This window comes from Chroicocephalus ridibundus, chromosome 7 (assembly GCF_963924245.1).
Source record: "Chroicocephalus ridibundus chromosome 7, bChrRid1.1, whole genome shotgun sequence".
NCBI classification, from domain to species: domain Eukaryota; kingdom Metazoa; phylum Chordata; class Aves; order Charadriiformes; family Laridae; genus Chroicocephalus; species Chroicocephalus ridibundus.
In genome coordinates, this window is record NC_086290.1 from 51,089,335 (window position 1) to 51,116,434 (window position 27,100).

The 27,100-nt window shown below is 52.2% G+C and overlaps 1 protein-coding gene across 18 annotated transcripts in view; it reads left to right on the forward strand.

The window, feature by feature from the left end:
* MSI2 (musashi RNA binding protein 2) overlaps positions 1–27,100 on the forward strand; it is a 253,693-nt gene that overhangs the window by 180,780 nt on the left and 45,813 nt on the right. For all 18 annotated transcript variants that reach the window (XR_010072119.1, XR_010072120.1, XM_063342567.1 and 15 more), the window contains exons 8-9: positions 14,875–14,957; positions 23,886–24,000. Coding sequence is in view for 16 of the 18 variants with exons in the window: in XM_063342567.1 (XP_063198637.1) it covers positions 14,875–14,957; positions 23,886–24,000 (198 nt within the window). In the remaining 2 variants the exon portion in view is untranslated. The remainder of the gene's footprint in view (positions 1–14,874; positions 14,958–23,885; positions 24,001–27,100) is intronic.

Consider the following 27,100-nt stretch of genomic DNA (forward strand, 5'->3'; position numbering starts at 1 on the left):
TGATCTCTCCGGCGGCGGTAATTAAATTTCGGAGGCAGGAACAAGGAGAAGTTTCTGGGTTTGGCTGGTGCGTTGGAGAGGAGCAGTGTCGGTGACGGGTTTTGGCTTCGTTCCTTCACCGTGGAGCTGCCTCGTGCTTCTCCGCTGGCTGAAATCAAGCAGAAATCCCTGTCTTTGCAAATGTCTTTTTTTTGTTTGGAGGGACTGGTTGGTTCTGAGGATACGGGAACTGAGCAGGGGCTGCTCAGCTTGGTGGGAGCTTCCCACCGCGGCTGGAGCAAGGGCCAGCATGGTGGGAGGGGCTCTCCTTGCTCAGAGCCATGCCAGGTATGTCTCCTCAGCCCACCCAGCTGGGGCACGTCTGGGAGGAGGAAGAGGAGCTGCTGTTCGTGCTTCTGGGTGCAGTGGGACACGTGGAAACACGTGGCTCATGCACGCTCTTGAGGATGGTCGGCCACAGCGCAGTGCAGAGCCCAACCAAAGGGTCTCAGGGGGGACACAAGGGTGGGAGGTCTCCATCTGCATGAACTTTGTTTCAGCTCTGTTTCTTGGAGGTGAGGAGGAGGATGATAAGCGTCTTCCTCCCTCAAAGGCACGCTGAGGCTAGCGGCACTCCAGTGGGTACGTGGATGGGTGGGGGTGGAAAGCCCTTCACAAGTGCACAGCAAACGTGCAGCGCGGAGATGTTCTGGTTCCTCCTCTTTCACCACGAGCAGGGCTACGGCTGTACTGGTGGAGAAACCATCCCATTCCTTCTCTGTTTTCCCTGGATTTGTTAACTGCATCCTCAAAATAGAAAGGCACTTCATAGTTTTATGCTCTGCTTTTGCGAAGTCGATAAATACTAAAAACTTCTGCTCCCTTGTCAGTCGCAGTGATTGTCTGGCAGGGAGCGAGCTTTTCTGGGCTCTTTGTCGCAGAAGAAGCAACTCTGGGAAAGCGTACTTCCATTTTTTTAGTAATCTATTTCTATAATTGAAGGATTTCAGATTTCTTTTGTAAGAGCAAGCGCCTGCTTAAACATGGAGACAAATACAACCAATAATATGTACTTGAAATTTAATGCAAGCTAATTCATTTTGGCGCAGTCCCAGATATGCTGATTAAATGGCCTGTGAAGTGCTACAATATCTTGATAATGTACATTCTACATTTGATTATATAATCAATTATGTTGCACCTAATAAAATTTAAAATTAGTGAAAAAAGCTGTGAGCAGATTCTATCAGGTGCAGAGTGGGTCTTGGGCAGCTTTAAAGAAACTTCTGCGAGTGTACGCTGCGGAGGAGCGTGCGTGTCTGCCCGTGTATCTTCATAACAGCGGTCGTTAGTAAACCGGAGGCTCAGTAAAATGCTCCTGTTTAGTTTAGTGACTTGATTTAAAATAAGATAACGCGCCTACAGCTCCTGGTATCCTTGCTGAAACCTGGGGGTGTGTGGCCATCCTGAAGCAGTGATGGTGAAGTCAGAGCATGGCGCGGTTCACGCACGTTCAGCCCCCAGCTCTCCTCGACTCCTTTTGCCGGAGCTGTTTCTCCCCGGCTTCTGGCGAGTGGCCGGAGCACCAGGCAGCCAGGGACCCTCGGGCTGGGCTCCCCTGCAAAGACTGGTTTTGGGTGCAGAAATACGTCTTTGCACGCAACTCCTCCCATCGCTCCCTCGGTTTGCTGCTGACAAATTTACTAACGTTTTCTATCCGGAGGTGACCTTGCACCACATTTTTTAAACAGCTTAGGTGTTCCCGGCAGTAATTCCGTGGCAGCTTTGGAAGGGACATTCTCCCCCTTGGCCAGACCCAGAGGAAAACCCCGTGTTGGGGTTTTCCTGTGACCGTCTGGGAGCAGCCGAAGAGGGAGAGCAGAGACGCACTCCTCCTGCTCGTGTCCAGTTCTGGGCTGTGTCCAGTTCTGGGCTCCCCGGTTCAAGAAGGACAGGGAACTGCTGGAGAGGGGACAGCAAAGGGCTACCGAGATGATGAGGGGACCGGAACATCTCTTTTACGAAAAAAGGCTGAGGGATTTGGGTCTTTTTAGTCTGCAAAAAAGACGACTGAGGGGGGACCTTATAAATGCTTATAAATACTTCAAGGGTGGGTGTCAGGAGGATGGGGCCAGGCTCTTCTCAGTGGTGCCCAGTGACAGGACAGGAGGTAGCAGGCACAAACTTGACCATAGGAAGTTCCATCTCAACGTGAGGAGGAACTTCTTTACCCTGAGGGTGGCAGAGCCCTGGCAGAGGCTGCCCAGAGAGGTGGTGGAGTCTCCGTCTCTGGAGACATTCCAACCCCGCCTGGACGCATTCCTGTGCCACCTGCTCTGGGTGACCCTGCTCTGGCAGGGGGTTGGAGGAGATGATCTCCAGAGGTCCCTTCCAACCCCTCTCATTCTGCGATTCTATCCCTGCTCAGGGAACCCGAATGTCCATCCCTACATCCCAGCCAACTGGGGAAGCCTCTCCTCCTCCGTCACCTGTGACACCTTCACCTGGTCCTGATTCCAGCTGCGGGCGCTCCCTGCTCTCCCAGGGCTGCCCGTGGGATGCCGGGGTGATGCTCGGCGTGGTGGGCAGCTGCGGGCTGTCACCCCCCCTCGGCCCCGCGCCAGGGGGAGCCACCATCCTCTGCAAACGTTCCTCATTCCTTTCCACGACAATTAGCGGTTTCTGTGTGACTGGCTACGGCAGGTTAGGGGAATTTGGCCTGGATTTTATGGCCCTCTGGTAAGAGAGGGTTGATGGGAAACAAATGCGTTATGGCCCCAGACAAGCTGTTGCTACATTTTTTTGTTTCATTTTAAAGCAGCGCTATCAACCAGTTGGAATACAGGCCTGGAGTATCGCGGGGAGTAATCTAATTAGTATGAAGTCAATTCACTAGTTCCTTTTGTATCTCGTGATTAAATAAGTGGGAAAACGGCTTGAAAATTAGGTGCTAGAACGACCCAATTACATTTCTGTAGCTTTTTGTATTCAATTTCATAAACAATTTTGCTCTTCGCTGGTTAATCAGTGAATGCCTTTTTCCAGTTTGAAAAGCACTTTTGAAATTATAATGCAATTAAATTGTGTGTGGATGTTCTGGCATAGCGAGTGTGAAAGCTGGGGGCCTGGCAGCCAGCCATGTTGTACCTTGACAGTAATGAGTTCCTGAGCTGGCAGCTTGCGGGTGTCATTCATAATATTGTCCACGCTGGGTTACTGTAAAACGTGGCCGCCTCCACTCCTTTCCAGCTCGGGTCGCCAGGATCCGGGCACCGGGAGCCATCGCCCCGGCGGGAGGCAGAGAACAGCCGGAGGGACCCTGCTTTGGGCCAGGCGAGCAGGTCGGGATGGGGGCAAGCCTGAGGAGAGGTTTTTTTGGGAGGTCGTAGAGCAGCTGCGTGCTTCCTTTGGGTTTTTTCTTTTCCTTACGTGAGCATCCGTAGAGCTCAAGGATGGGCAAGTATTGTTTTCCTGGGGGGGCGTAACTGGGGCAAGCAAGAAAATGTCTCAATGTCTTGTCCTTCCCGAAGTCCGCAGTAAATCTGCCCGTGGCCTGGCTACCTGGTAGCTCTTGGCCTGGGGAAGCGGTAGGTCTGAGTGGCGTCCTCTGACCAGCCAGGCTGTCCCCAGGTGAGCTCGCCCCAAGCTCCCACATGGACTCCGAAGCTGCTGTTTTTCTCACCACCCCAAAAATCTGTCAGGGCTGGGCTGTTGTTTAAGCTCCTCTCTTCCCAGCCAAAATGCTGGTGGTCCGTGCAGCCTGTGAATCGCGTGCAGCGCCAAGTGGCATATCCTTGGATGCCAACTGTAAATGACTTCCAAAGGCCCACTGGCTCTTTGAGGCCACCGGGCTGTGAAGACCACTACTTGCTATGTGCTTCTGCTCTACTGGGGCCTGTCTCCGTGGGCCTTTTGAGATCAGAGTTTTTCAAAGCATGCTTTTTATTCTTGTCGGGTATTTGTCTTGTATTCAGCCTGCTCGTGGTGAGCAGGAGCTCAATTTGGCCTCCTGGGGAAGGGCCACCGAGTCTGCGTGATCACCACCTCCCGTGATTTACGGCCGAGCACCACAAGGGGAAAGGTAGAAAGCTGTGTTAAGAGAAAAAGAAATAATGTCAGAAATAATGACTTGCTTGGCAGGTTTTAACAAGTTCAGTAATGGTATTAGGTGCCCTTGGCTCAAGATAGTAACCTCCTCTTAAATGATCATTACCTGGCTAATAAAGACCTCAGAGCAGGTCATTACGGCTTAATTTAGACATAGCATCCTGTTTGGTTTGCACAGTGTTGCCATCTTTCAAGGTGTTGAATCTCTTGCCTGAACGCCGTGGTTGGGAGTTGGGGTTTGTTTGGGGTTTTCCTCTCCCGGCAGTTTAACGAGGAACCGATGGTCTCCATGGTCCTTCAGCTCGGGGAGGTGGGGGGAGCACGAGGGGCTTCTCCAGCTCGTCACTTCAGCTCTGCCTACAGCCCGTGCTTTTCATGATTCGAGGAAGGGCAGGAAGAAGTGATAGGAATGGAGGACGCTGTTCGGGAAAGCCCTTAAACATATGTTTAATTTCACATCTTGTTCAAGTCGATGGGGTTTAGACAAAGGCTGTAGGGCTTTGCCCTGTTGATGAGCTGTTTCCGAGAACCTGTGGCTTTCAAACTCTTTTAGGTAGTGCTTGCCCAGACGTCTCCTTCGTGTGGGGACCCTTCCTGGCCATCCTGGGACACGCCAGGCGTACCCACATTTCCCTTCCTACCATCTCCCTCGGGAAGAGGAGTGGGTTTGAGAGAGGAGGGACCGCGGCAGGGTGTGCAGGAATGGGGTCCGGCCCACACCCGCCGGTGAGCCGTCATGCTTCCCTGACCCCATTAGCAGCAAGTTTCAAATGCAAATAATTATGATAACCAACCCCCACCTGTTATTAATATTTTGAAGACATCTCTTTGATAAGCCCATCTTTTCAGCCAATTTCCTATTTCTACTGAAAGCAAAGCATTTTTCCTCCCGGTATTGTAAATCTGTTGTTAAAATGAAGAAAAGGAAATGGAAAAAAGGATCCCCCCCAACAACAAAACCGTAACACCAGGCTCGGTGCTGCGCCGCCTTTGTCAGCCCTGGATAGAATTATGCATCATGAATAAAAACTGCTGTCAACATGCATTGGTTTCAAAACATTAGAGCATATGGTATGTGATTATCTGTATTGTCAAATGCAATAAAGTGAATTTGGATATAATAAAAAATGTAATATTTTAGAAATTTGGTAATAAACTGTGGAAGAATTGACAGGCAGAGAATATTTGACGCCTGTAGGCAAACAGATAAAGATGGCAGGACTGTGTGCTTGGCGGGCAGCGGCCGCTGCAGGCACGTTGGGAGCAGCTCTCGCTTCTGCCGGGGCAGCCTGACCGGGGCCGGCACCTGGGGAGTGGTGGCCATCGTCCCTGCCTTCCTGCGGCCACTTGCTGCTGCTTCCCTTTTCCTTGTCCTCTGCCATGTGGGGCTGGCAGGGACAGGGATGGGGTCAGGGACCAGGGTCCACCTCCAGCTCCCCGCGGGCAGGTCTCACCCTTTGGCTGTAGGAAAGGTGGCGAGCGGTGTCGGAGCGGTGCTGGCAGTTTTGCCTTGTGGCACGGTGAGGGGCTGCAGGGTGCTCCTTTCGGGGACAGAAATCAGCGCTCAGGTTTGCCACTGGCTCTGTGTGTGGCGGGTCTCGCTGACAAACAGACAGAAGGGTTCGCTTGAAGCGCGAGGTTCCCATTCTGATTGTAGACAGATAATTGAATTCCAGAAGCATTTGGGGTTTTCTTCTTTGATGGCAAAAAGAAATCTGTTAGTTTACGCCATGCTTCCCTCGCCCGGCTGCGCTCCCATCGTTTCTGACTCGTTAGAGAGCTGGGAGATCCGTACCTGAACCGAAGGGAGTGGTGAAAAGCTGAGGAGCACGGGTGGGCCTGCTCCCAGCGCTCCTGGGGAGCTGCAGCTAAACACGGATGAAACAGCAAACTCTGCCCGAGATAACTTCCTCCTTCAGTATCTCGTATGTCAGCCCCGCGCATTAATTCTTGAGCTGCTGACAAAAATGTGCCCGTTGAGACATCATGTCTCCAACGGGGAGAAGCTGATTGGGGAACAAACTTTGGGGGAATTTGTGTAGGAGATTCAGATGCAAAAAATGCAGACGTAAGTGTATCACACGTACATGCAATTTTTCTTAGGTCACCGCTAATGCTTCTAAATGATCTGTGAATGCATTAATGGTTTCTGTTAATTAACAATATGATAAAACTGGCATTTTGTAAGTTGCCGTGTAGTGTGCGTTTCAGTCATTATGTACTCAGCGCTTTGGTTTGATTTCAGAATGTTAATAGAATAAAATTTTAATGAAGATTTGTTGTTATGAAAAATTTATTACGCAAAGTTCAGGTACCGCTTACATTAGCGGGGTGCGTGACACACGGAGGGTTCCCCTTGCGCAGCCAGTGCCGGTGGCCGATGCCACCGCAAGGGCTTTGGCCACAGTCACTGGGGTCCTGGCTCCGGCCCCACAGGGGGAGGGCAATGCACCCCCAGCCTGGAAATCTCTGGTTAAAATGGGTCATTTGAGAGTGGGACAGGTCCCTGTACCCTTCATCCTCTCGTCAGGGAAAATCACTCCCCAGAACCAGTTTGGGTGGATTTTGGCCTGTTTGAGGGGCAGGCTGCCGCCTGGCACAGCAGCCGCTCATCCCAAGGTGCCTTTTTCTTTCCTGAGCGGTGCTCCCTGTGCAAATGCCACGCCGTCGTGGGAGGATGGAGCAGGAGCCTGAGCCTTGCAGCTTTCCAGAACAAAAGCGAAGGAGTGTCTTGCTGGTGCCCTTTATCCAGCTGTGCCGCTGACCTCAGCTCTTTGCTCTCCTGCCGCGCTGGTATTGAAACGCCAGCACCTTGCATGGAGGTTTTGATCTAAGGCAGTTGTCAGCTGATTTAATTTTGAGAATTTACTCTCATGTCATGGAGTATATATTGATGCTTTAAACAGCAGTAATACCTGCCTGTGCCTGCCAGGAGAACCTGACTATTTTCCGTGCCCAACCCAAGATGCACATAAACACCAAATGGATGTGCAGGCTAATCATCTGTCTTGATGAGCGTCATTCACAGAAGCACTGCTAGAGAGCACACTTTACAGTTAAATGAGGATGATATTTTCTAGTCTAGACCGTAGGTGTTAACCTTCTCTTTCCCCTTCCATCTCCTGGCGCATCCCTCTCCCAGTCTGGCTGTCACGAGGGTGAGGTGAGATGATGTTTTCCACGGAGCAGGAGGTGCCTTCAGGTGGGACATTCCTTCAGGTGGGACCTTCAGGTGTGGCCACGGCTCTTCCCGGCAAACCCCTCCTTAGAGGGAAGGAGGTAAAATCTGAGCAGCGTGTGTCTCATTCTAAGGCTGTATTCTGTGAGTCTGGAGAGAGTTACTTCTTTGGCAACCAAAACCTCTCCTTTCATATGTTTGCAGCACAGGAAATCGGAAGAATAGGAAACAACAAGTTAGAATTGACGGGTTTTATCCTAGACAATTTTGAGCTTTAATGAGCTGGGTTGCAGTACATCAGATGAAAACTTTGTGGAAGGGACTAGAAGGTGGTGGCGGTGGGGGGAGAAACGTGGGTTCTGGACCACAAGGAAGATTTAAGCAGCTTCTCCAAAGGCACAGCATCAGGAGGCGGCAGAGTCGGGGCTGAGTCCTGGCTGTTGGGTTCTGGCACTAACAAACAAATGGCTTTTCTTAGAGGCAGGATTAACCCACAGGTCCCTGTTCCCAGACTCTCCGGGTAATGACTTGAATTACCTTCGCAGACAGCAAGAAGTTAGAAACATCCGTGGGTCGCTGTCTGAGCAATTAAAATGTCCCGGCCACTTGGCTTGGGTCATTTTGTTTGTCTGCAAAGATGAGATTCAGTGACAGCAATTACAGGTCTCGGTTTTGTGTCCCCATCTGCCCCCCTCCCCTGCAGGTGGTGGTGGTTGTTATTATTTTTATTATTATAATTATCAGTATTATTATTTTTATAAGGTGGCGTGGCAGTCTGGGATGCGCCGTAGTTTACTAAGTAACTTTTTCCGCTCTGATTACAAGGGATGTGTGAATAAAGCGGAGCGGTATTGATTCACACCAATCTATGCATCGACTGTGTGGGAGCCACTTGCAATTCCCAGCAGCACTAGAAAGCTTTGCAACAGGGAGAAATATGGCCAGGCAAGTTGAGAAAATAAATTAAACTAGTGTCAACTTTTCTTGTTTCTTCCCTCATTATTAATGGATGGAATGGGGCTCGTTTATCAAGAAGAGGAAAAATTAATTGACACGGGCTTTAATGTTATTTTGCCTGGCTTGTCTGGTCACATTTCTTCATTTTTAATTTTTTTTACTTTTTGAAAGGCATTTTATTACGGTTTGCAGGACCAGCTGCCAAAACTATGGGTATAAACAAGAAAGCAGGTGCATAAATAATGCCACAGCAGGACTGGACCTTTCTCTGTGATTCGAAGCTGAATTAACTTAAATGTGGGGAGAAGAGCAGAGGCCTGTGGCAGACCCAAAAGCGCAGACAGGTACTGCGACCTAGCGCAAAGGGGGAAGGCAGCCTGGGCTCATATTTCCTCCTTACGACCCTGCGTGCTGCTGCGGGTGTCAGGCTGGATGTTCCCAGCTGTCAGCGCAGCCGCTGGTCAGGCAGCGCCAGCGCTGGTGGCACCGTGCGGACCCGGGGACACGCTCCGCGCTCGCACCGTGCTGGCTGGGTCGGGAGTCCGGAGCAGGACGGTGCCGCGGGACTGCGGTCCCTGTGTAAGAGGAGACTGATCCTGCAATAATGAGAGCACCAGCGGGCGACCGTCGGGTAATTCTTGCCTAGCAGCGGGAGTGAGATTCAAGCAGAGCCTGCATCACTTATTGGCATGATGCGGACCACGGAAATCTCTTCCTTGCTCCTCTTCATGCTCTTGTCTCCTGCCCTTGGTCTTTGGGATTATTGTGCAGGCACAAAAGAGCCTCGGTGATTACTTACTTCCCAGAACCCTTTAAGGAGCTCTCTGGCGCGTTGGCGTGCTGTAAGTGCAGTAAGAGGCAGTCCCAGCTGCAGGGACCCCGCATCTCGCCAGCCCGTACAGGCACAGCCTGGGTGAGGAGCAGCACTGCAGAGGCAGATGCGATGAAGTGACTTGCTCCGCATCATCGGGTGACCCCGAGACAGCCTGGGAGTTGGAACAGGCTCCCCCGGCTCTCCTTCCAGTGCCTTCAGCCCCCAGAACATCTTTCCCGGTGGCTGAGGAGCCTCCTCCCAGAGCAGCGGTGGGCAGCAGTGTGTGCCTCGGGGGAAGGGGCTTTTGGCTGGGGTGCCGGGCTGCGAGCTGGTGATGGAGGTGCCGGCAGCCCTGACGCTGCCCTGGCTGCGGGGGGTCCCGGTTTGCCGCTCAGATCCCTCCGGGACTAACCCCAGCGTGAGCCTGGCTTTAACCTTTCTGGGTCGGGATGCAATCACCTTGTTTTCCTGGTTGTAACGCGTGCACGGGCTTGACAGAGCGAGACCTTTAACCCGCTAAGCTGCTTTCGTGTAATTCTGCTGACGAGTGACGTCCTCTGTGTGTGCAAACGCAGCTGCAATATATATCGCTGTACACACAGATAAAACCCGGGCAGTGGAAAAGTTGCTGCCAACTAGCAAGAGAAAGTAGATATATTTCATAGCAATGGTGTCGTCATCTCAGCTATATTTTACCGAGGTTGACATAAAACCTCTCAAGTGACGACAAAGGTGTGAAATATAGTTGGTTTGAGTGTGAAAAAAACAAAATGCAGAACACAGGAGCACTGACATTTGGTATCTTCAGTACGGCTTCTTAATATTATTTATGGCTTCTACCGATTTTTAAAAAATTATTTTAATCTTTTTATGGTTTCAGTCACTTTCTCCGCACAGTGTTTCTCGTGTTTGTGGAAAGCTGTGGCAGAACGTGCTGCAGCCGAGCTCTGCTTTGCTGCTCGGAGCCGGGCACCCACAGAGCGGGGCAGCTCCTTGGCTGAAGGCGGCTCTGGATCAAAGGAGACTCTCTGCTGTGTCGGAGGATGTGTCCTGGGCTGTCAGACATCAAGCGTCTGGGCTGGCATCTGCAGGCACATTGGGAACGTTTCCAGGGGAACTCAGGGTTATTTGGATACTTGAGACTGTCTTGCCTTGCACTAAGAAATGTATTTCGCCGGATTTTCCCTCCCCTGTCAATAACACGCTCCTATCTGTTTCCTGGTGAAAAAAATCCCCTTTAGTGAGTCCCGGTTCTGTCAGCCAGCCCGAACGGGACCTGCTCCGCGGGGGTGCTGGGTGCCCCCCACTTCAGCTGGAGGCAGCTGCACCCTCTGCTCATTGACCCCCAAACGTTTCAGCTTCTAATTAGCGGATGCAGAGAGTCCCAGCGAATAAAATAAGCCACCTGGAGAAGTGGCCTCCTGTGCAGTCCCCGGTGGGCAGGAGCAGACCGACTGCCCGCTCAGCGCCATGGGTGCTGGAAGTGAACTGTCCTCTCACCAAAACCTGCTGCCAGGGACCTCCCCGGCTGGCACTTCTGCTGTCCTCCTCAAGAGCCTGGAGCCCCAGCCTTCATCACCATCCCTCTGAAATGAGACTTTGGCATCTCCATGTCTCTGCAGACCATACGAATGGAAACTGCAGAGCAGCCGTGAGCACGGCCATGGAGATTGAACAGGATGGTTTCCTAGATGTCCTGAGTGTCTCCATGTTGGTGTGCGCCTGGGGAGGTAGGAAGGAAGGTGATTTGGGCGTGATGGGCTGAGAAATCTTCCGGCACTTCTCTGGAATGGCTGGCCCAAGGGAAACGCCTGGCCCCTCGGCAGGGCTGCCACGCTGGGAGGTGCCGCTCCTGAGGCCATCGGCCGTTGGGCATCTGGAGGAAGAGAGACCCTGAGCAGAGGTAGCATGGAACTAGATGATCTGTAAGGTCCCTTCCAACTCTAACCCTGTTGTGATTCTGTGAATTGCTGGGCTTTCCAGGCACCGGTTTACTCCCAGCCCCGGGCTCGGGAGATCCCCCCGCGCGTCCTGCAGCACCTGTCAGTGCCTGTTACCCAGCCGTGAATGCAGGGAGATGACTCCTTCTTCTGAGCAGATGCTGAAGGGGGGTGTTTTCACCTGAAGGTCATGAATACTTGTCTCAGCTTCCTTTAGTGATGCATTTGGCTCGCAGCCTCTCGTTTGGGGGCATCTGTTTGCCTCTTACTTTATTTTTCCCCTCTTCTTTGTCTTTTCTTTTACAGAAAAGATTATTCAAATGAATATTCAGTTTTATTCATTTGAATAAAAAACCCAACCGTTTGACTCTGTTAAATGCTTATCTCTTAAATAGAGCTTGTTAGCTTCCAATAATAGCTTCATTCAGAAGGATGCGGTATAATTTCATTTTAAAATGTGTGCTCCTTGACAACCGGAATCCTATTTATGTCACCATTTTAAACAGCCTTCTTTGTTTTGTGTTAATCTTTTTCATACACTTTCCGAGAACCATTTTTTTGTTGACTCTTAGTACCTCTCAGAAGAAATAATTGTCTATTGAGTCCAGGAAGGTTTCTGAGAGTTCTGGTGATTTAAAAATGAGCGTGTATTCATTATGCTAACTAATAAGGCATGCATGCAGTTTTATTTTTTTGTGTGTATAATTATTAAAAGTTGGAATCTGATATTCAAAAACTGAAACAAAAAAAAAGGACCCATTACCCGTCACTTTTATGAAGTTTTTAATTCTGGGACATACGATCTCTTGGGGATTGTTCATTCGAGGAGCGATAGCATCTTTCGAATAGCAGCCTATGGATTTTAAGTGCCTGTACGCGTGCAGCATAAAATCCTCTGGTTGCTTCCCAGTCAGTTAAAGATGTCGGTGATGGTAAAGGTGAAATACAGGGAGCCTTTAGGTGCGGATCGAGTGCCCTGCCTGGGCTCTGGGCCCGGCACGCTGGAGCTGCCCGTCCTGCCCGTCCTCCGCCTCTGCAGGGGAAGGAATAACGGTGGTGGTGGGTTTTCTTACAGCCCCAGTCCCGTCTGGTTTGTCCTGCCGAGCCAGACTGGCCTGCGCCAAACGGCATGGATCTTCTAAAAACCTGCAAATGAGTGCTGACACCTATAGATTGTTGGTTTATTCTTGTTATAAAATCTGTAAATGCAGAAAGCTGGGTGGCTGTCTGATTTAATCAGACAAATCATTTCTTGATAAACCTGTGTCTAAGCCATATGGAGTGGGATGAGAATGGGAAACTTGTTTCCGAGTCCAAATGTGTAATGACTGCGGTGGGCTTTCTTGCGGTGTTATGCATATTAAGGCTAATCTCCTCCAAATTCCCTCCCTCTCCTCCATCCTGGCAGCCAGACCTGACAAAAGTTGAAAGAGAAATCCTCAACCGCAGTACTCGCTAATGAGTCACTAACGATGAAGATGTTGCTGGTGCTCAAACAATTAATGACTTGTAGGCCCGGACTGGCCGTCTCATTGCGCTGGGCAGAGCTGGTCCCTGGCGGCGCGCTGCTCCCGGCTCCGGGAACTGCCCGGCGTGGGATTCCTGGGATGCCGTATTCAGCCAGTTAACCACAAAAATTTTAGTTTTAACTACAGGTCTGTTTAAGGTAGATTTAAATGGAGTAATTTAGAAGGCAAATGAAAGACTTAAGTAAAATACTTCAAGCTGCTACATGCTTTAAGTGCAAAGTAAAACAGCATTCTGAGCGCTGGGTTTTGTGCAATGTGCTGTCGGATGATGTGTTATGCCTTGGAGGAGATCTAGAAACCATTTCTGGTGGTTTTTCCCCCAAGAAGAGAGTCCAGATAGGGATGGACCCTTGCTACGTGTACTGTGCATTCCCAAACAAGCCGGCTGGGAGCTGCTCAGACCCAGCCTCGGGCGGTGCGGTAGCCAGCAAATGCACTGTACAGCTTCAGCTGCAGCCTGCGAGATGTATCTTGTTACCTGGAGGTTGCCAAAGCCCGTATTGTTTTAATATCTTCAGCTGTGCCCCACAGCTAGTGTCTGTTTGAAAGGATATTTGGGACCCCAGCACAGACCCTGCCTGCTCCGGCAGAGGGAGCGGGTTGGGGGTGGCACTTGGGACCGGCAGGACACGACCACGGCACCCAGCACCGCTGGCGGGAGAGCAGGAAGGTCTCATTGCAGGTGGGAAGTGTCAGTAGCAAAGTGGGGCCAAGATGAGGCGTCACTGCGGTGTTCCTGAAAGAGTTTCTTTACTGAAAGAGTGGTGAGGCACTGGAGCAGCCTGCCCAGGGAGGTGGCTGAGTCACCATCCCTGGAGGTATTTAAGAAACATGTGGATTTGGCACTTCAGGGCATGCTCTAGTGGCAGAGATTGTAGGGGTTTTTTGTGCGTGTATGGTTGGACTCCATGATCTCAAAGGTCCTTTCCAACCATGAAGATTCTATGATTCCCAAACAGCTGGGGTCGGGATGGGCAGTGCGGGACGGACGGACACGCGGCCGCCGGCAGGCGGAGTCAGCAAAGACAAAACTGCTGCCGTGCGTGGCTGAGCGGAGGGATGCTCGCTGGGCAAAACCATTCATGGAAAAAACACCGGGCAGCCTTGATTTCCCCTCCCTCCTCCTTCCAGGGTCGAGGGCTGCTGCTGGGGCTGCCCTGGCTGCGGCCGCTCTGGCTCACAGCCCCGCGCCACGAAGGCGTTTCACGTGCCGTTTCACCAGCGTTGAGTCCAGCAGAGTTTTCAGTGCAGTTTGGAGGATGAAGCTCATCCTGTTGTTACATTTTTAAGCTTTCATTAGCTTAATTGGTGTCGATGTTGACTCATCAAGCCTTTGCCAGAAATGTGGCACGTAAGATTGTTAGATTGTTTTTTGTTTGTTAGCTTGATTCTATTTTTTTTTTTTTTCCTAAGGAATGAGCAGGGAACATGACTGTGTATAGCTGTGGGGGGCTGCCAGATTTTGCTCGTGTGGTGTCTCCGCAGCCGCGTGGCCGCAGCAGAGCAAATACGGTGTAGAGCTACGGGCGGGCAGCAGGCATCAAACGGCCCCAAACCAGCCCGAATCCGCGGGTCCTTTGAAGCAGCAGCGGCGAAGAGAGGAATGATTAGATCAGAAGCCTTAAACGTAATGGTTTCTTGGAGGCCTCAGGATGTCCTGATGAGGTATTAGAGGAAATAATTCAGGAAGAAAGGGACAAATAACCACCTCCGGAGCCCGGCTGACCCACGGGGCTGGCTGCATCCGCACGGGACGCAGCGGGGACGGGTGGTGGTTTCTCAAAGCGAATGGAGACACAAATTGCCGCTGCGTGTTTGGGGAAGCATTGGTGCTTTTTTTCCTTAGTAGGGGTAAATGAGGAATCATCTTCTGTCTTCCCGGATTTGTATTTTTTTGGGTGGTGTAATGAGTCAGCTCTAATGGAGAAGTCCCGTGGAATTAAACAAGAGATAAAATCAATATGGTTCCATAGGAATATAATTGGATTTTGTAGAGATTGCTCTTAAAAACCTATAAGGTGTAAAAGAAAATACAGCCTTATTGGAGTTTCTGAGCCATCATGTAACCAGGGTGTAACTATCCATTAAATTCTGCAGGATGGATCAAAAAATCCATAAGGAGGTTTTAATTCTCCATTAAATCCTATGGAAGAGCTGGAAAAGAACCGTATTAATTTTCCCCGAGACAATGCTTCTTCCCTCCATTAGTCTCTAACAGCTCCATAGGCAGCAGGTGTATTTACACGTGCAGATTTTTATGGAAGTTTTCCGAAGTCCCAATGGCTAAGTCACGCTTTATTAGAAGGACATTGTTTAACTTGACTAATATTTTCCTTTCCCCCTCCCCTTTTTTGTTTCTTTATTAAACAGGATTTGGCTTCGTAACTTTTGAAAATGAAGACGTGGTGGAAAAAGTCTGTGAAATTCATTTCCACGAAATCAATAATAAAATGGTGAGTTGATTCTGTTCCGCAGCGCGTGTCGGTGGCAGCGAGCTCTCCCCCTCTGTCACAGACAGGAGGCAGGTGTGGGTGGAGGCCCTTTGGGACAACCTTCTCCCAGTTAATTAATTGGTTAATTCATTGGAGGCTGGTTGGGTGCTGGGCACACCGTGTCTGGCGGAGGTGTCATGGGAACAGGCTGCTGAGCCCTGACCATGGCTTGCTTGGACCCTGCCCCCGTCCCCCCGCCAGCAGGATGGGTGTCCGTCCCCCCATGAGCGCAGGCGTTGTCTGCGGGCTCAGGCAGCTGCCCCGGAGCAGGTTTTGGTGTGGGAAGCCAAAGGGCTGAAGATGGTGTGAATCAACCTGCCCAGCATCTTGGCCAGCCTTGGAAAAGCCCTTCTTCTCCTGCCCTGCTCCTGGGAAGAGCCGCAGCAGGTGCCGAAGGGCTGCGCTGGGGGGTTTGGGGAGGGAAGTGGACTGGGGTGGCTGCTACAGACCTTGTGTTCCCAAAGTAGCTGCTCTGGGCGAGCTCCCAAGTCCTGGGGCCGCTCTGATGTTGCTGCTGCCCGCTGGACCTGTCCCCGGGGAAGTTGCGGCTCTCCGCCATCGAGCCGCAATCGCTTTCCACCCAGGCCCAAGCCAGGAGCCAGACCCGGGTGAAGTTTCTCCTGAACGACGGTCAGGTCCCAGGTTGCGGGTTGCCCTGTCAGTAAAGCCACTGAGCCGGATGAAAAAGGGCATTTGTGTTTCAATTGATGCAGCAACTTTGATATTTTCAGCTAAAATATTCTTTTTCCCTTTGTCAAAACATCCTTTGCTTCTCAAATGCGTATTCAGATATGCATTGTATATTGGTCTGATATGTGTTCACAGACTTTAAATTCAATAATAGAGCTTTTAGTGTGGATAAGATCAAAGCAATCTCCTTGGCATATGCTGGAGGCCTGATTCAATATTTGACTTGCTAATTTTTCCCAGGGCACTGAAATAATATTCTGCATATTGTTCCTCACTGCAACGTGCATCTGAAATAAAAGTGAGGGTCCCCTTGGCAAAGTGAGCGGCGGGATGGCGGGGCCGGGGCTGTTCCCCTTGCCCAGCGGTGAGCCTCTGGGCGCCACGGGCTTTGCCTCTGCCCTGTCCCAGCATCTCGCCGCTTCCCCAGCACCCTCCTCCTGCTCCCGGGCTTTCCTGCCTGCCACCAGCCGTGCCTCGCCTGAGACACGTGTGGGTTGTGGGGGAGGCTCATTCTGCTCTGTGGTTACTAAACGCTGATTAATCTGCCTTAAAACAAAACAAAAAGAATGAGCCACAACCGCCCCCACCCCAGCATCCAGACGACAGACCCAGCGACAAATTAGAAACGCTTGGGATGTAAATTTAGGTAAGACTTGTCAATGGGGAGGGAAGAGCTGCGGTGCCACACTCCAGGATTTTCCCACGGCTTCATCGCGGGTGGGTGCGTGTCACATCGTACTCCGTAGGTTTAGTTATTTTACACAAGGGTTTTTTCTCTGGCGCAGATCCACCCTGCCCATTGTGGCCCTGCAGAGGTGCTGGAAGGAGCAGCAGGGTGCTGGTGTGTCCCGGTGAAAGCGGCAGTGGGGCAGAGCGCGTTGTTTGGTGCCTCTCCTGCGCTGTACGGATCCCACCCGGCTGTTGGCAGAGCCCTGCTAGGGGAGGGGTGGTGGGAGGGCCGCTGGAGGGTTTCTTCCCAGGTGAAAGGCTGCACGGGAAGGTAACAGGAGTGCAGGGAACATGGAGGATGGGACAGGGCGCTAAACACTCGGGGAACATCGCAAAGAGCAAAAGGAACAGTGTAGGCTGTTGGTGTTTTGTCGTAGTTAAAAGATATTCTTGGCGGCTCTCTGTGCCTGCTTGGTGCACGATCCAGATGCCAGGATGCTTTGAGCGTTCTCTTCTTGTCACTTCTTCTGCAGCACTAATTTTAAAAGCAGCCCACGAGGGAGGAGATGAGACATGATCCTGTCTTGGGACTGACTCATCGTGTTGCTGATGTGTCTGCAGATTAATTACCAAACCCATGCAGGGGCAGGAGAGCTTGTGCACGCCTGTGTGACAGTGAGCTGGTGCAGATGGCTGGCGGTGACACACAGCTGGCCGGGGGTCAGAGTTAGGCGCAGACGTCCTTGGAGACTTGACCGCTCCTGCTTCGTTTTTAACATGTCCCCCTCTGGCGCTGAGCTGAGGACAGGTTCTCGCAGCCCCAGCTTGGGGCAATGGGGTTTGCAGACACTTGGTGAGCTGGGACACGGACACCCCATTCCTGTCCCCATCCCCGCGCTGCTCGGCTGGGGCATCCACGGCTCCACAGGCACCGACTTGCCCAGAGCTCCCTCTTTCTCATCTCCTGAACGCTGTCATTTCCGAAAGCGCGGGGGCAAGCAAAGGGTAGCGGGGCTGCTGTTGTTCACCAGCCTATTTCTAGCCTCCCGTCTCCCCGGCAGGCTATTTTTAGCCCACCCATTCTGCCTCTGTTGCCATCCGTAAAGCTTAGAATGTCAAATGTAATATTAAACGAGCAGTGTGAAAGTGAAAAGAAAATGCCAGTGAGGTATTTAATAAATGAAACTTGGAATTTACGTGGGAGGCCAAAGATGCTCTCCAGACATTGCAAGGAGGGAACAAATAAAACCCAAACAAGCTGTCCCCAGAACATTGTTCTTCTGTTGCGAGCAGGCTGCTCTGCAAAGAGAAACGTGGGTTTCTAAAACAGGGGTGCAAAAGTAGTTTGGAAAAGAAATGTGATGGGGTAATGTATTCTCCTTTAGATCGCACTGTGATAGAGCCGTTCACGTCGGGGGTTCAGGGGTACCGGCGAGCGGCGCGATGAGCCGAGCCTGGCCCGGGTGCTTTGCACTTGAAGTCAGGATCTCAAGCCAGGCCCTGGAGCAGCTGACGTTAATGTTTGGCTGGTTTAAAATAGGCTTTGACGCTGCGCAGCACCTGTGGCTGTTTCTCTCTCTCAGGGTGGGATTTTGTGGGTTTTGTGGGTTTTTTGTTGTGGTTTTGTTTTTTTTTTTAATGTATCAGCACTTTTCAGGCTTCTCCCCAGACTGGCAGCCTTTGCTCTGTGGTGACGTTTTAGACGTGTGTGTCACCTTTGCTCTGTGGTGACGTTTTAGACGTGTGTGTCACACACCATGTGCCTTTGGGTTTGCATCCAAATGCTTTATAGTCTAACGCACCTCCATCCCTGGAAAGACCAGGCTCACACCACGTGCAGAGGGCAGGAGGGTGCACGAGACCACCAGCGTCCGGGGTCCCTGCAGTAACTGGGAGAAACACAACGTGCAGCCAACAAACCACCTCCGACCTCACACAGACATTTTGAGAAGCCACCGGGTCCTTTGCCAGCTGGACACCATGGAAGGCAGAGGTCAACCCCCAGATGCGGTGTTGGGCCTCGTGCGTGATCCTGCTGCCTCTCCAGTTGGTGTCTTACTGGGGGCGGTGGTGGGTTTGCTGGCTGTGCTGGGAGGGGATGCACGGAGCACAGTGCAGGGGTGATGCGTGTCGTGGTGCTCAGCTGTTTACAGTAGGACCCTGGGCTGGGGTTGTTGTAGGTACCTAGTTCTGGAGCAGATGTCTTCGGGGAGGCTTGACCAAATGACCCTGCCGTATCTGCGAACGAAGCATCTGGGTCAGGGAGTGGCTGTAGGGCTCAAAAGGAGATGTGGCAGTGGCTTGCCCAGAAGGCATGTCAAGGGACAAAGGGGCAAGTTACAGGACAAGAGGGACTTTTTGCATGGGCGGGTGCTTAACCTGGGTCCAGAAATCACCCTTCTCCCTTATGAGGAAGTTGTTTTGAGTGCTGAAAGCATGTTCTGATGCCTTTGTCCCAAATCTGCAAAGCTCACAAGCTCATCACACCTTGCCATTCCCTCACCCCTCCCAGGCCTCCGTGGGGGCATAACCCTCATTTTACATTCAAAGCAAGTCACCGGACAGTTAAGAAACAACCTCCAGTGGCCAGAAATTAAATGTGGCAGCTCCAGTTCAAGGACCCTACTGTAATCCCTGGGACGCTTTTTGGAGTTGGGGTTGTCCCTTCATTTGACACATCTGTAGGACCTACCAAAAGGGTGCTGTCATCGTGAATGGGGCGTATGGGCACCGAGGCTAAAAGTGTCCCTGACTCTGGGGAGCCTGGTTGTCAGCAAGTCCCAGGGGAGCGTCGCTGCTCGGTGTTTCCTGCTGCAGGATCACGACCAGCTGGTAGAGCTGGAGCCCGACACTTGGCTGGGTGTTGTGGGAGAGCGTACACGGGTGCTGCTGTGACTGTCGTGCGAAGAGGCCGATGGTCATGGCGACAGGTTCTCTGCAGAGGGCTCATTGCAGGGGTGAGGGCAGTAGGACGCGGTGCTGGGCAGGCAGTACCCAAGGTGTCACTGCCATTAGTGGTGAGGCTGGAGACGCGGTAGCTTTGGAAGCCCCGTCTGTCAGCTGAAGGACACTGCAGACCGCCTGCAGGTTGGATGCATTCTGTAGTGTTGGTCTCGAATGTGCTTTCAATGATGTAGCGGGTGAGCTGTACCATGACGCCGCCCTTGCCAGGGTCTCCGAGGGTGGCTGGGTTCTCCACCCCACGCAGGACAGTAAAAGCTGCCCGGCACCGGGTGTTATCAGGTGTTTTGGGGACAAACCGAAGTGATGAGTTGCAAGAAACTCTGGCAGACGACTCTGCTCTCCCGTACCTTCTCCTCTTACAGTCTGAGAACACGCTGAGCAGCTTCTGACCCCATTATCCCCACCCCACTTTTGTCAGTGATCTAATGGTTTTTTTAAATATGCTTATAACGTTTCTTCTGCTGCCTTTGCGGCAGGACCAGGCGAATACAGATTGCTCTGTTAGAGGAGCGCTGGTTTTGGCTTGCCGAGGCATGAACGCCGTGGCCTCCCCAAGGTAATCGAATCTCAGCTAACTGTGAATCGCACGTTGCTGGCAAGACAAAGTTGCCTTGTCTTTGGGTGGTAAAATGGGGTTTTGTGCATTGTGAATATGTGCGCATTCTGCTTTCCTCAAAATAGCCCTGGTTTCCCTGGAAAGCTGTGAGCCGTGGGGTTTTTGAGACATCCTGGTGCTGAGAGCTGACAGCCCGTTTTGTTGCGCTGGGTATAAGAGGCTTTTCACTCCCCATCTCAGCCGTCCGGGGTTCTAGTGGCTTTGACTGCTCGGCTTGACCCAAGAGTACCCCAGTGTAATGTTAATTCTCCAAACTAGACTAAACAAAAATAGTGAATTTTAGTTTCCCTGCCTTTTTTTTTTTTTTCTTAGCCCTAGAGTTAAAACTTTCTTTGTTAGGCTGCTGAAAGTGAAGCACATCCCTCATGCAGGGGAGGTGGAAAAAATCTGGAAATTATTAAGATGTACAGAAACGCTGAGCTGAAAGTTTGTGCGAGATCCAGATTTATGTACAGAGTACCCGCGTGGGGCGGGCTCTTGGGGGTGATTCGGTACGGGGCTGAGCACCGACTCATAAATCCACATCCATTCCCTCTTGGAGAAGCCCCATCGCATGTCCCGTTTGCCGGCACATGTGTGACGTCCCCGCTGCCTCCAGGGTTTGCCCTTGCGTAAGCGTAGCTGTGGGATGGCCCCCTTTTCCTGCCTCTGCTGGGGAAGAGGCACCGTCCGAGCCCGCCGCTGGTTCCCTAACATGGTGCGTCACCTCCTGTTGCTGCATCTTCCCCATTTGCCGATGGGACAGTGCGTGAGCAGCTTCTGCCGAGCACCTCAAAGCCTGATGGTGTTCCATGGGGAGTGGAAAAATCCCACTGTGGCGCGCTGTGGGGCCAGGGTCATGCAGCCCCTTCCTGAGGGATGGCAGAGCTCTGGCTCCATATCCTGCACAGCATCCCTCCCAGGGGGAAGGAGTCTCTGCTGGGTAACGGAGAGTATTTTTGCCCTCTATATGGGGTATATTTGTTTACAAAGGCCTAGGAATTATTTTTCTTTCCTACTGGTGACTTTTTCTTCCCCTTTAAATCCCAGTTAAAACTTCTTTGCGGCTTGCTGCCATTCCCTTTATATCCTCGTGTGCTGTGAAAATCATAAATTACGCTAGTCTTTCAGAGAGCAGCGGTAGGCTGTTTCGTGGTTGCAAAAGCTAATTACTGGGTTATTGTTTCTAACGGCGCTAATCCAAACTTCATTTTCCTGTTAATTGTCCGTCGAGCCAGGCTAGATTGTTTTTATCATCCTGACTGTTTGCGGCACGAGCGGCCGCGAGGTGTAACCAATGCCGCCGTGACATTTGGAGTGGTGGCGGACCCGAAAAAAACGTGGTTGTGAAATGAAATGACACACTTGTGGTGCTCACCCCGGGCTCGTTTGGCTGGAGAAATGAGATCGGCATACTCCTGTTAAATGTCCCTCTGATTAACCACCCGCGAGGGCCAGTGAGAGCGGGTGCTGCCGAGCCGAGCGGGCGGTGGGGAGGTCCTGGAGCTCGCTGTGTCCCCGGCTCTCGGGGGCGGTTGCTGGAGAGGGGAGGTAGCAGCAGGCTAACCCCTTTGGGCTGGGGGGCTTTCTGGGGGCACCGAAGTTTTGGGGGGGGGGGGGGGGGGGGGCGCGGGCACACAGCCCGATTAGGCTGAAACCCACCATCAAGGCTCCCTGGGAAGCTCTGAAGGCTTCGTCCCCGCGGGGCGGCGATGGGGCTGGTGCTGGACACGCATCTCCTGCGCTGTCCTTGTCCCCAGCACCGCGCCGGCAGCAGCACCTCAGCGTGTGAGCGGCTGCTCAATGAATTCATTGATGGGAAGTTTTCTGTTTACTTTTCTTTCTCTTTTTTTCTTAATACCAGGGCCTGGGAGCCCAGTGGGGCACCGTGGGGCTCGCCGTGGCACTCTCAGTAGTGTGCCTGCACCGAACCGTGCCTGTGGGCGTCTGAGGGTGTCCGTGGGTGTGCAGGGGACAGACGGGGTGTGGAGGGTGCTGGCCCTGGCTGGAGGATGCACCGGTCCTCGCCGCAGCTCTCACTGGGGGGTTCTCTCACGGAGGACTTGCTGCCCTGATAGCACTGAAGAGGAGACGGAGGGAATCGCTGGCCTTGCTGTGGCTGTGCCCGAGATTCGGGATGTCCAGAGAGTGGGTCTCTTGAACACCCATCTTGCTCTTGCTCCCGCTTGCCCCTTTTCCCTCTTTTCCCTGTTTCCCATGTGCAGCGGTGTCCGGGCTGTGCTCACACACATCCCTGCGCCAGCCGTCCCCGGTCCCTCTCTGTCCTTGTCCCGGGGGGACCCAAACGCTTCTGGGCAGCAAAGTAGCAAAAGATGAACTCCAGAAGAATTTTGCTCCAAACTTCGCTGGGTTGGGGCAGCCTGTTTGCAAGAAGCGCGTGTTTTGACAGCCTTGGCAGTGTCTGAGCGTTGTAGCTTCGGGAAGTGTTGCAAGCAAGCAAAGTAAATACGGTCTGTGGAGGTTTGCAGCAGAAAGGGGAGGAGTAGGTGGGTTTGTTTAAAATACTCCCATTACAGTCAGTTAACCTTTATGTTACCTAAATGAAAATTGTATAAACCTGAAATTTTCGCTGATCGGGTTGCCTAGGAACAGGCAGTTGGTTTTCATAAGACAATGAATACGCAGTCACCGATCGGGCTGTTAGGCACCGAGACGTTCCGCCGTGTTATCCTGCACCCCCGGCTTTGCCTGGGGGAGCTGCTCGCTGGTGCGCGGGATGCGAGTGATGGGGGTGATGCGGGAGCCACCACCCAGCTTGGAGCCGACCCCCCTGGTCTCCCGGGACAAGCAGCCCCATTCCCAAGCCCCTGCCGCAGGCTGGTGACGTGGTTGAGGGCAGCGGGGCCACACAGGGCCGCGCCACCACGTCTGCCAGCAGCACGGCTCCGGCGTGCGGCACCCCTGCTCCCACTCCGGTCTGGCCAGGCAGGGACTGGGGGGAGCGTAAATGTGCCAAGAGGATCAAGGAACTGCTTGAAGAACAAAGTTAGAGGCATAAAAGCTCAAGCCTCTGGGTTCGGCCCAAGACCCTGACGCTTAGACCAGCGGTTCTCATGGTGCAAACCGTACAGGTGGGGCTTGGGGCTCCCCCGCACATGTGTGTGTCTGTGCATCTACCTGTTGCTCAGAGCATGGACCAAGACGTAGAGTCACAGAAATGGGTTGGGATAACTGGTTCGCTCCAAACCAGCTTATGGACACAGCCGTAGCACCAGTGCCTAGGGGAGTGTGGGGACAGTGTGCTGGGGAGGGCGAATCGGCAGTGCTGGAGCTGGAGAACGTGGAAAAATGCCTTATTTCTCCCTTTTCCCATCCCAGAAGAGGTTGGGTAGCAGCACCGGGCAGTGTGGCTGGGGGCCCTGACGTCCGCCGCTGCTGGGCTGGGTCACCGGCTCTCACGGGGTGTTGGCAGAGACTCGCAACGTGGTTCAAATGGCATTAAACAACTTCCAAAGGCAGCAGGAGTAACTGGAAGTGAAAGAATGCAGATCGTTTATTAATAGGGTTTACGGAAATTTTCTGCTGGGTAGAAATATTGATTCTTTATTCCTATTTTAAAAGAAGCTTTTTGTAATGATCACCGAGAGTCATTTTCTGTTATCGATTGCAATGGAGCTGTGCTGGAGCCCTCCCTCCATTCATTGCGCGCCCGCGAGTACCATTGAGAAGGGAACGCAGCCCAGGTTTTCCTTTCAGGAACGCGGCAACTTCTTAAATCAGCATTTCTGTCATCTTTCCAGGGGGGTTCTGCTATGTGTGTTTAAAGAGACATAACACGTTTGCTCTTTTAAATCCGTTTACACTATTCTTAAAGTTCACCTTTGAGGGGGAGGCGGTGTGGGGGAGGCAAATGCTAAAAATAAAACTCCCCCCTTAAGTAGATCACTTCTGCATTTGACATTTACATGGAATTCATTTGCATCTCATTTGTACATGTTTCTGCTCAATAGGTAGAATGTAAGAAAGCACAACCTAAAGAAGTGATGTTTCCACCAGGGACGAGAGGAAGGGCGCGTGGATTACCGTATACCATGGACGCTTTTATGCTAGGGATGGGAATGTTGGGTAAGTGCCAGAGCCACCGCACGTCCCCCGGAGCCAGCGGCTCCCGCGTTGTCTCCCCGATTGCCGAACGCTGAAGGCGTAGTAGGGGTGAGCAAATCCCTGCACCCGCGTGGGTGCCAGTCTGAAACTTCAGCAGGGGTGGAGTGGGGAAAATAATCCTGTCTGTGGGAAATGATTAACTCCCCCACCACCACCACCACCACCACCTTCCCGGAATATAAAAATTTGCATTTAAATGGATGTTTTAAATAGCCTGTTTTACTCTTACTCGCAAAAATAGAATGATGAAAGATGCAGTGTGTTCATTCTGACTAAAAATGATCTCTCCCCTTTTTTAGAGGAATTGAGTCACACATTATTCCCCTTCCTTTAAAGGTATCTTTGACAGTTCAGCATGGATAATTGAAAATCTTGCCGGTTCTTAAATGGCATGCAAGATGGAGAAAGCAGGGAGATGTGTAACAGTGTAGGTCACAACAATAATTACAAGTTTCAAGGAGATGGAACGGTATTTTAGTCCAGAGTATTGTGTCCAGAAAATACTAATTAAATGGGATAAATGATATTTAATGGCAAAATTCTATTTGTGCATGAGGTCTATTTAGTTAAAATTGGTTCTCATTTGTTTCTGCCCAGATAGTTCTTCTTTCTATATAATGTGACAACCCCTTGATGCTCTGTCCTCAGATTTACTAAGCCAAAATGCTGCTAATCCATTGCCAACATATTTGTGTAAAACCCCATATATTTTCAGCTGTCTGCTCCCTTTGTGTCAGTGGACTTTCCCTCGGTTGTCACCTGCTGTGTCCCTAAAGCGTGCATGAACAAGAGGGCATCTGGAGGTGTTTGTTCCCAGGCAGAAACGAGCCTTTCCCAGCCCCTGGTTCCTGGCCCCTCCCGGGTTCGGATGCTCCCAGAAGCTGAGCACAAAATCCAGCCTTAAAAGCTGGTGCTGGCTTGTCCTGAGCTGTGCCGAGCAGGTCCACGGGCTCTCTGGGACGCTGGAGGACCCCGAGGCTCCAGGAGCGGGTGTCTGGTCAGAGGACTCGGTTCCTGTAAGCATCAGGCTGTTGCGCTGAGATGTCTGACTTCAGGCACCGCTTGATTTGATAGGGAAAACTTCCCTGCCATGTTTGCTTTATCTCTGAATTAATAGTACTTCTGTTCGCGTGGCTGGAACGATCCATTTCTGGGATGTGTAATTGGGTTATTTCAGCTGATCATCTATTTTTCTGTCCCCACACTCCACCGCCACCCTTGCCCCATAGTGTCTGGAAATTACATTTCATGGTTAAAATATTTATCTTGTGCTAGTCGGTCTGTGATTTCGTTACCTGTGTGTTCCCGGCGTGCTTGAGAGCCATACGCACTTTATTTTCTGCTTGTTTCTCTTTCTTTTCCGCTTGGGGTGCCTGAGGTTTGGGCTGGGGGAGGTGGTGTGTGCTGCTTTGCTGCCTGGTCCCACGCGGCTCAACCCGGGCTGGGCAGAAATCCCCGGGGCAGCACCCTCCCTCTTCCCCTCACCGCGGGCTGAGCTGCCTCAACCCTTCTCCTGGCAGCCGGGCGAGGAGCGAATGGAGCCAAATGGGACCTGAAGGGAAAATTCAGCCCTTTATGTGGCGTGAGTCATTCCCACGGCGGCTGCCTCTCTGGGAAAAGATCGTTTCAAGCCGTAAGAAGGGAAGAAGCCCTCAGCGAGCGGATCTGCGTGGCACAGAGCGAGCGACGCGGGTCCTGCTGCCGTGGGGTGGGTCGGGTCACGCCGCTGCACCGGCCCCTCTCGCAACGTGCTCTTACGAGGCTTCAAATCGGGGTGACTTGCTCAGAATTAATGATTGATTGGTGTTGAAGGCCAGATGCTTCATTATCTGGGTTTTTTCATCTTCCAAGTTCCTGCTTGCTACAGTGGCACCATGTTAAATAATTAAGTGCTAAACAAGGAAATTGCAACACAGGAGAGCAAGGCTCTCTGGATGGCCATTATAAATCCCCCGTTTTCAAAGGCCGCCTGTGAGAGTTGGCTCCAAGGGGCTGATGGGCAGCGAGCGGCTCAGCGGGGAGCCCGAATCCCTGCTTCCCAAGCCCCGGCAGCTGCCTGGCGCTGGGGCCCAGCCCCGCAGGGAGAGGGGCGTAATTAACCCATCAAACGACGAGGCGCACGAAGTCACGTACCGCCGGAGGCAGCGTCTGCCATCACCGAGCGTTTTGCTGCGATCCCAGGAGGCCGGTGTCAGCCCTGCCCCGTTCCTCCTTTTCGATGCCTCGCTGGACCGAAACAGAGCGACTGGGGCAGCTCTTGGAGGATTTTTATACCTGTTTCCAGAAGGCCTTGTTCAAGGTCACCTTCTCCAGATGCCGTTCATGGGCAGAGGAGAGAATCGAAGGAACGAACACACGAGACAACCTGAAGGAAAGCGCAGGGAGCGACTCCCTCCAAAGCTATTAAGGAAGTTGGTCTTTTTCATTAATCACAGCCTCCCCAAGGAGCCTGCCGCAGCCGGGGTCTAAAGGTGCGTAGGCAGCCGCTTCTGTGATGATTTGGTTGATTGGAACAAAATTAAAGCGTTCTTCCGAAAGGGTTTTGTGACTCCGAGAGCACTGTCAGGCCGAGCCTTTGGCCAGGGCTGCTTCTGGGCTGGCTGGGGCTCGAGCTGCTGGTGGGACACGCGTGGTCTCGGGGGAGATGAGGAACACTAATTCAGCACCCAGCTTGAGGAGCAGGCTGGAATGGCTTCAGTTCCCATCATCCCTCTCTCCCTGGCAGCCCACCTGGCTGGAATTGCTGCTCCCCAGCCCCGTGGACGCTCGTCAACAGGCACCGTGTCCCCCCTGTCCGGCAACGCACACATCTGCAGCTGAGAGGAGCGGTTTGGTGGCCAAGAAGCTTAAGCTTGCCATGAGCCCAGAGGCCTCCCCTCTGTCACCTGGACCTGATGTGCAGACCCCGTCACTGTCACCTACGCGGGTATCACTGCATTGCCCCATGGCTTTCTGCCCTCCATTCAAGCCTGTAGTTGAAAACTTGAAAAAAAAAGAGAGAAAAGAAGAAAGCAACCAAGGAGCAACATTAACAGGAGATCATCTCTCTGTGCCCTCCCAT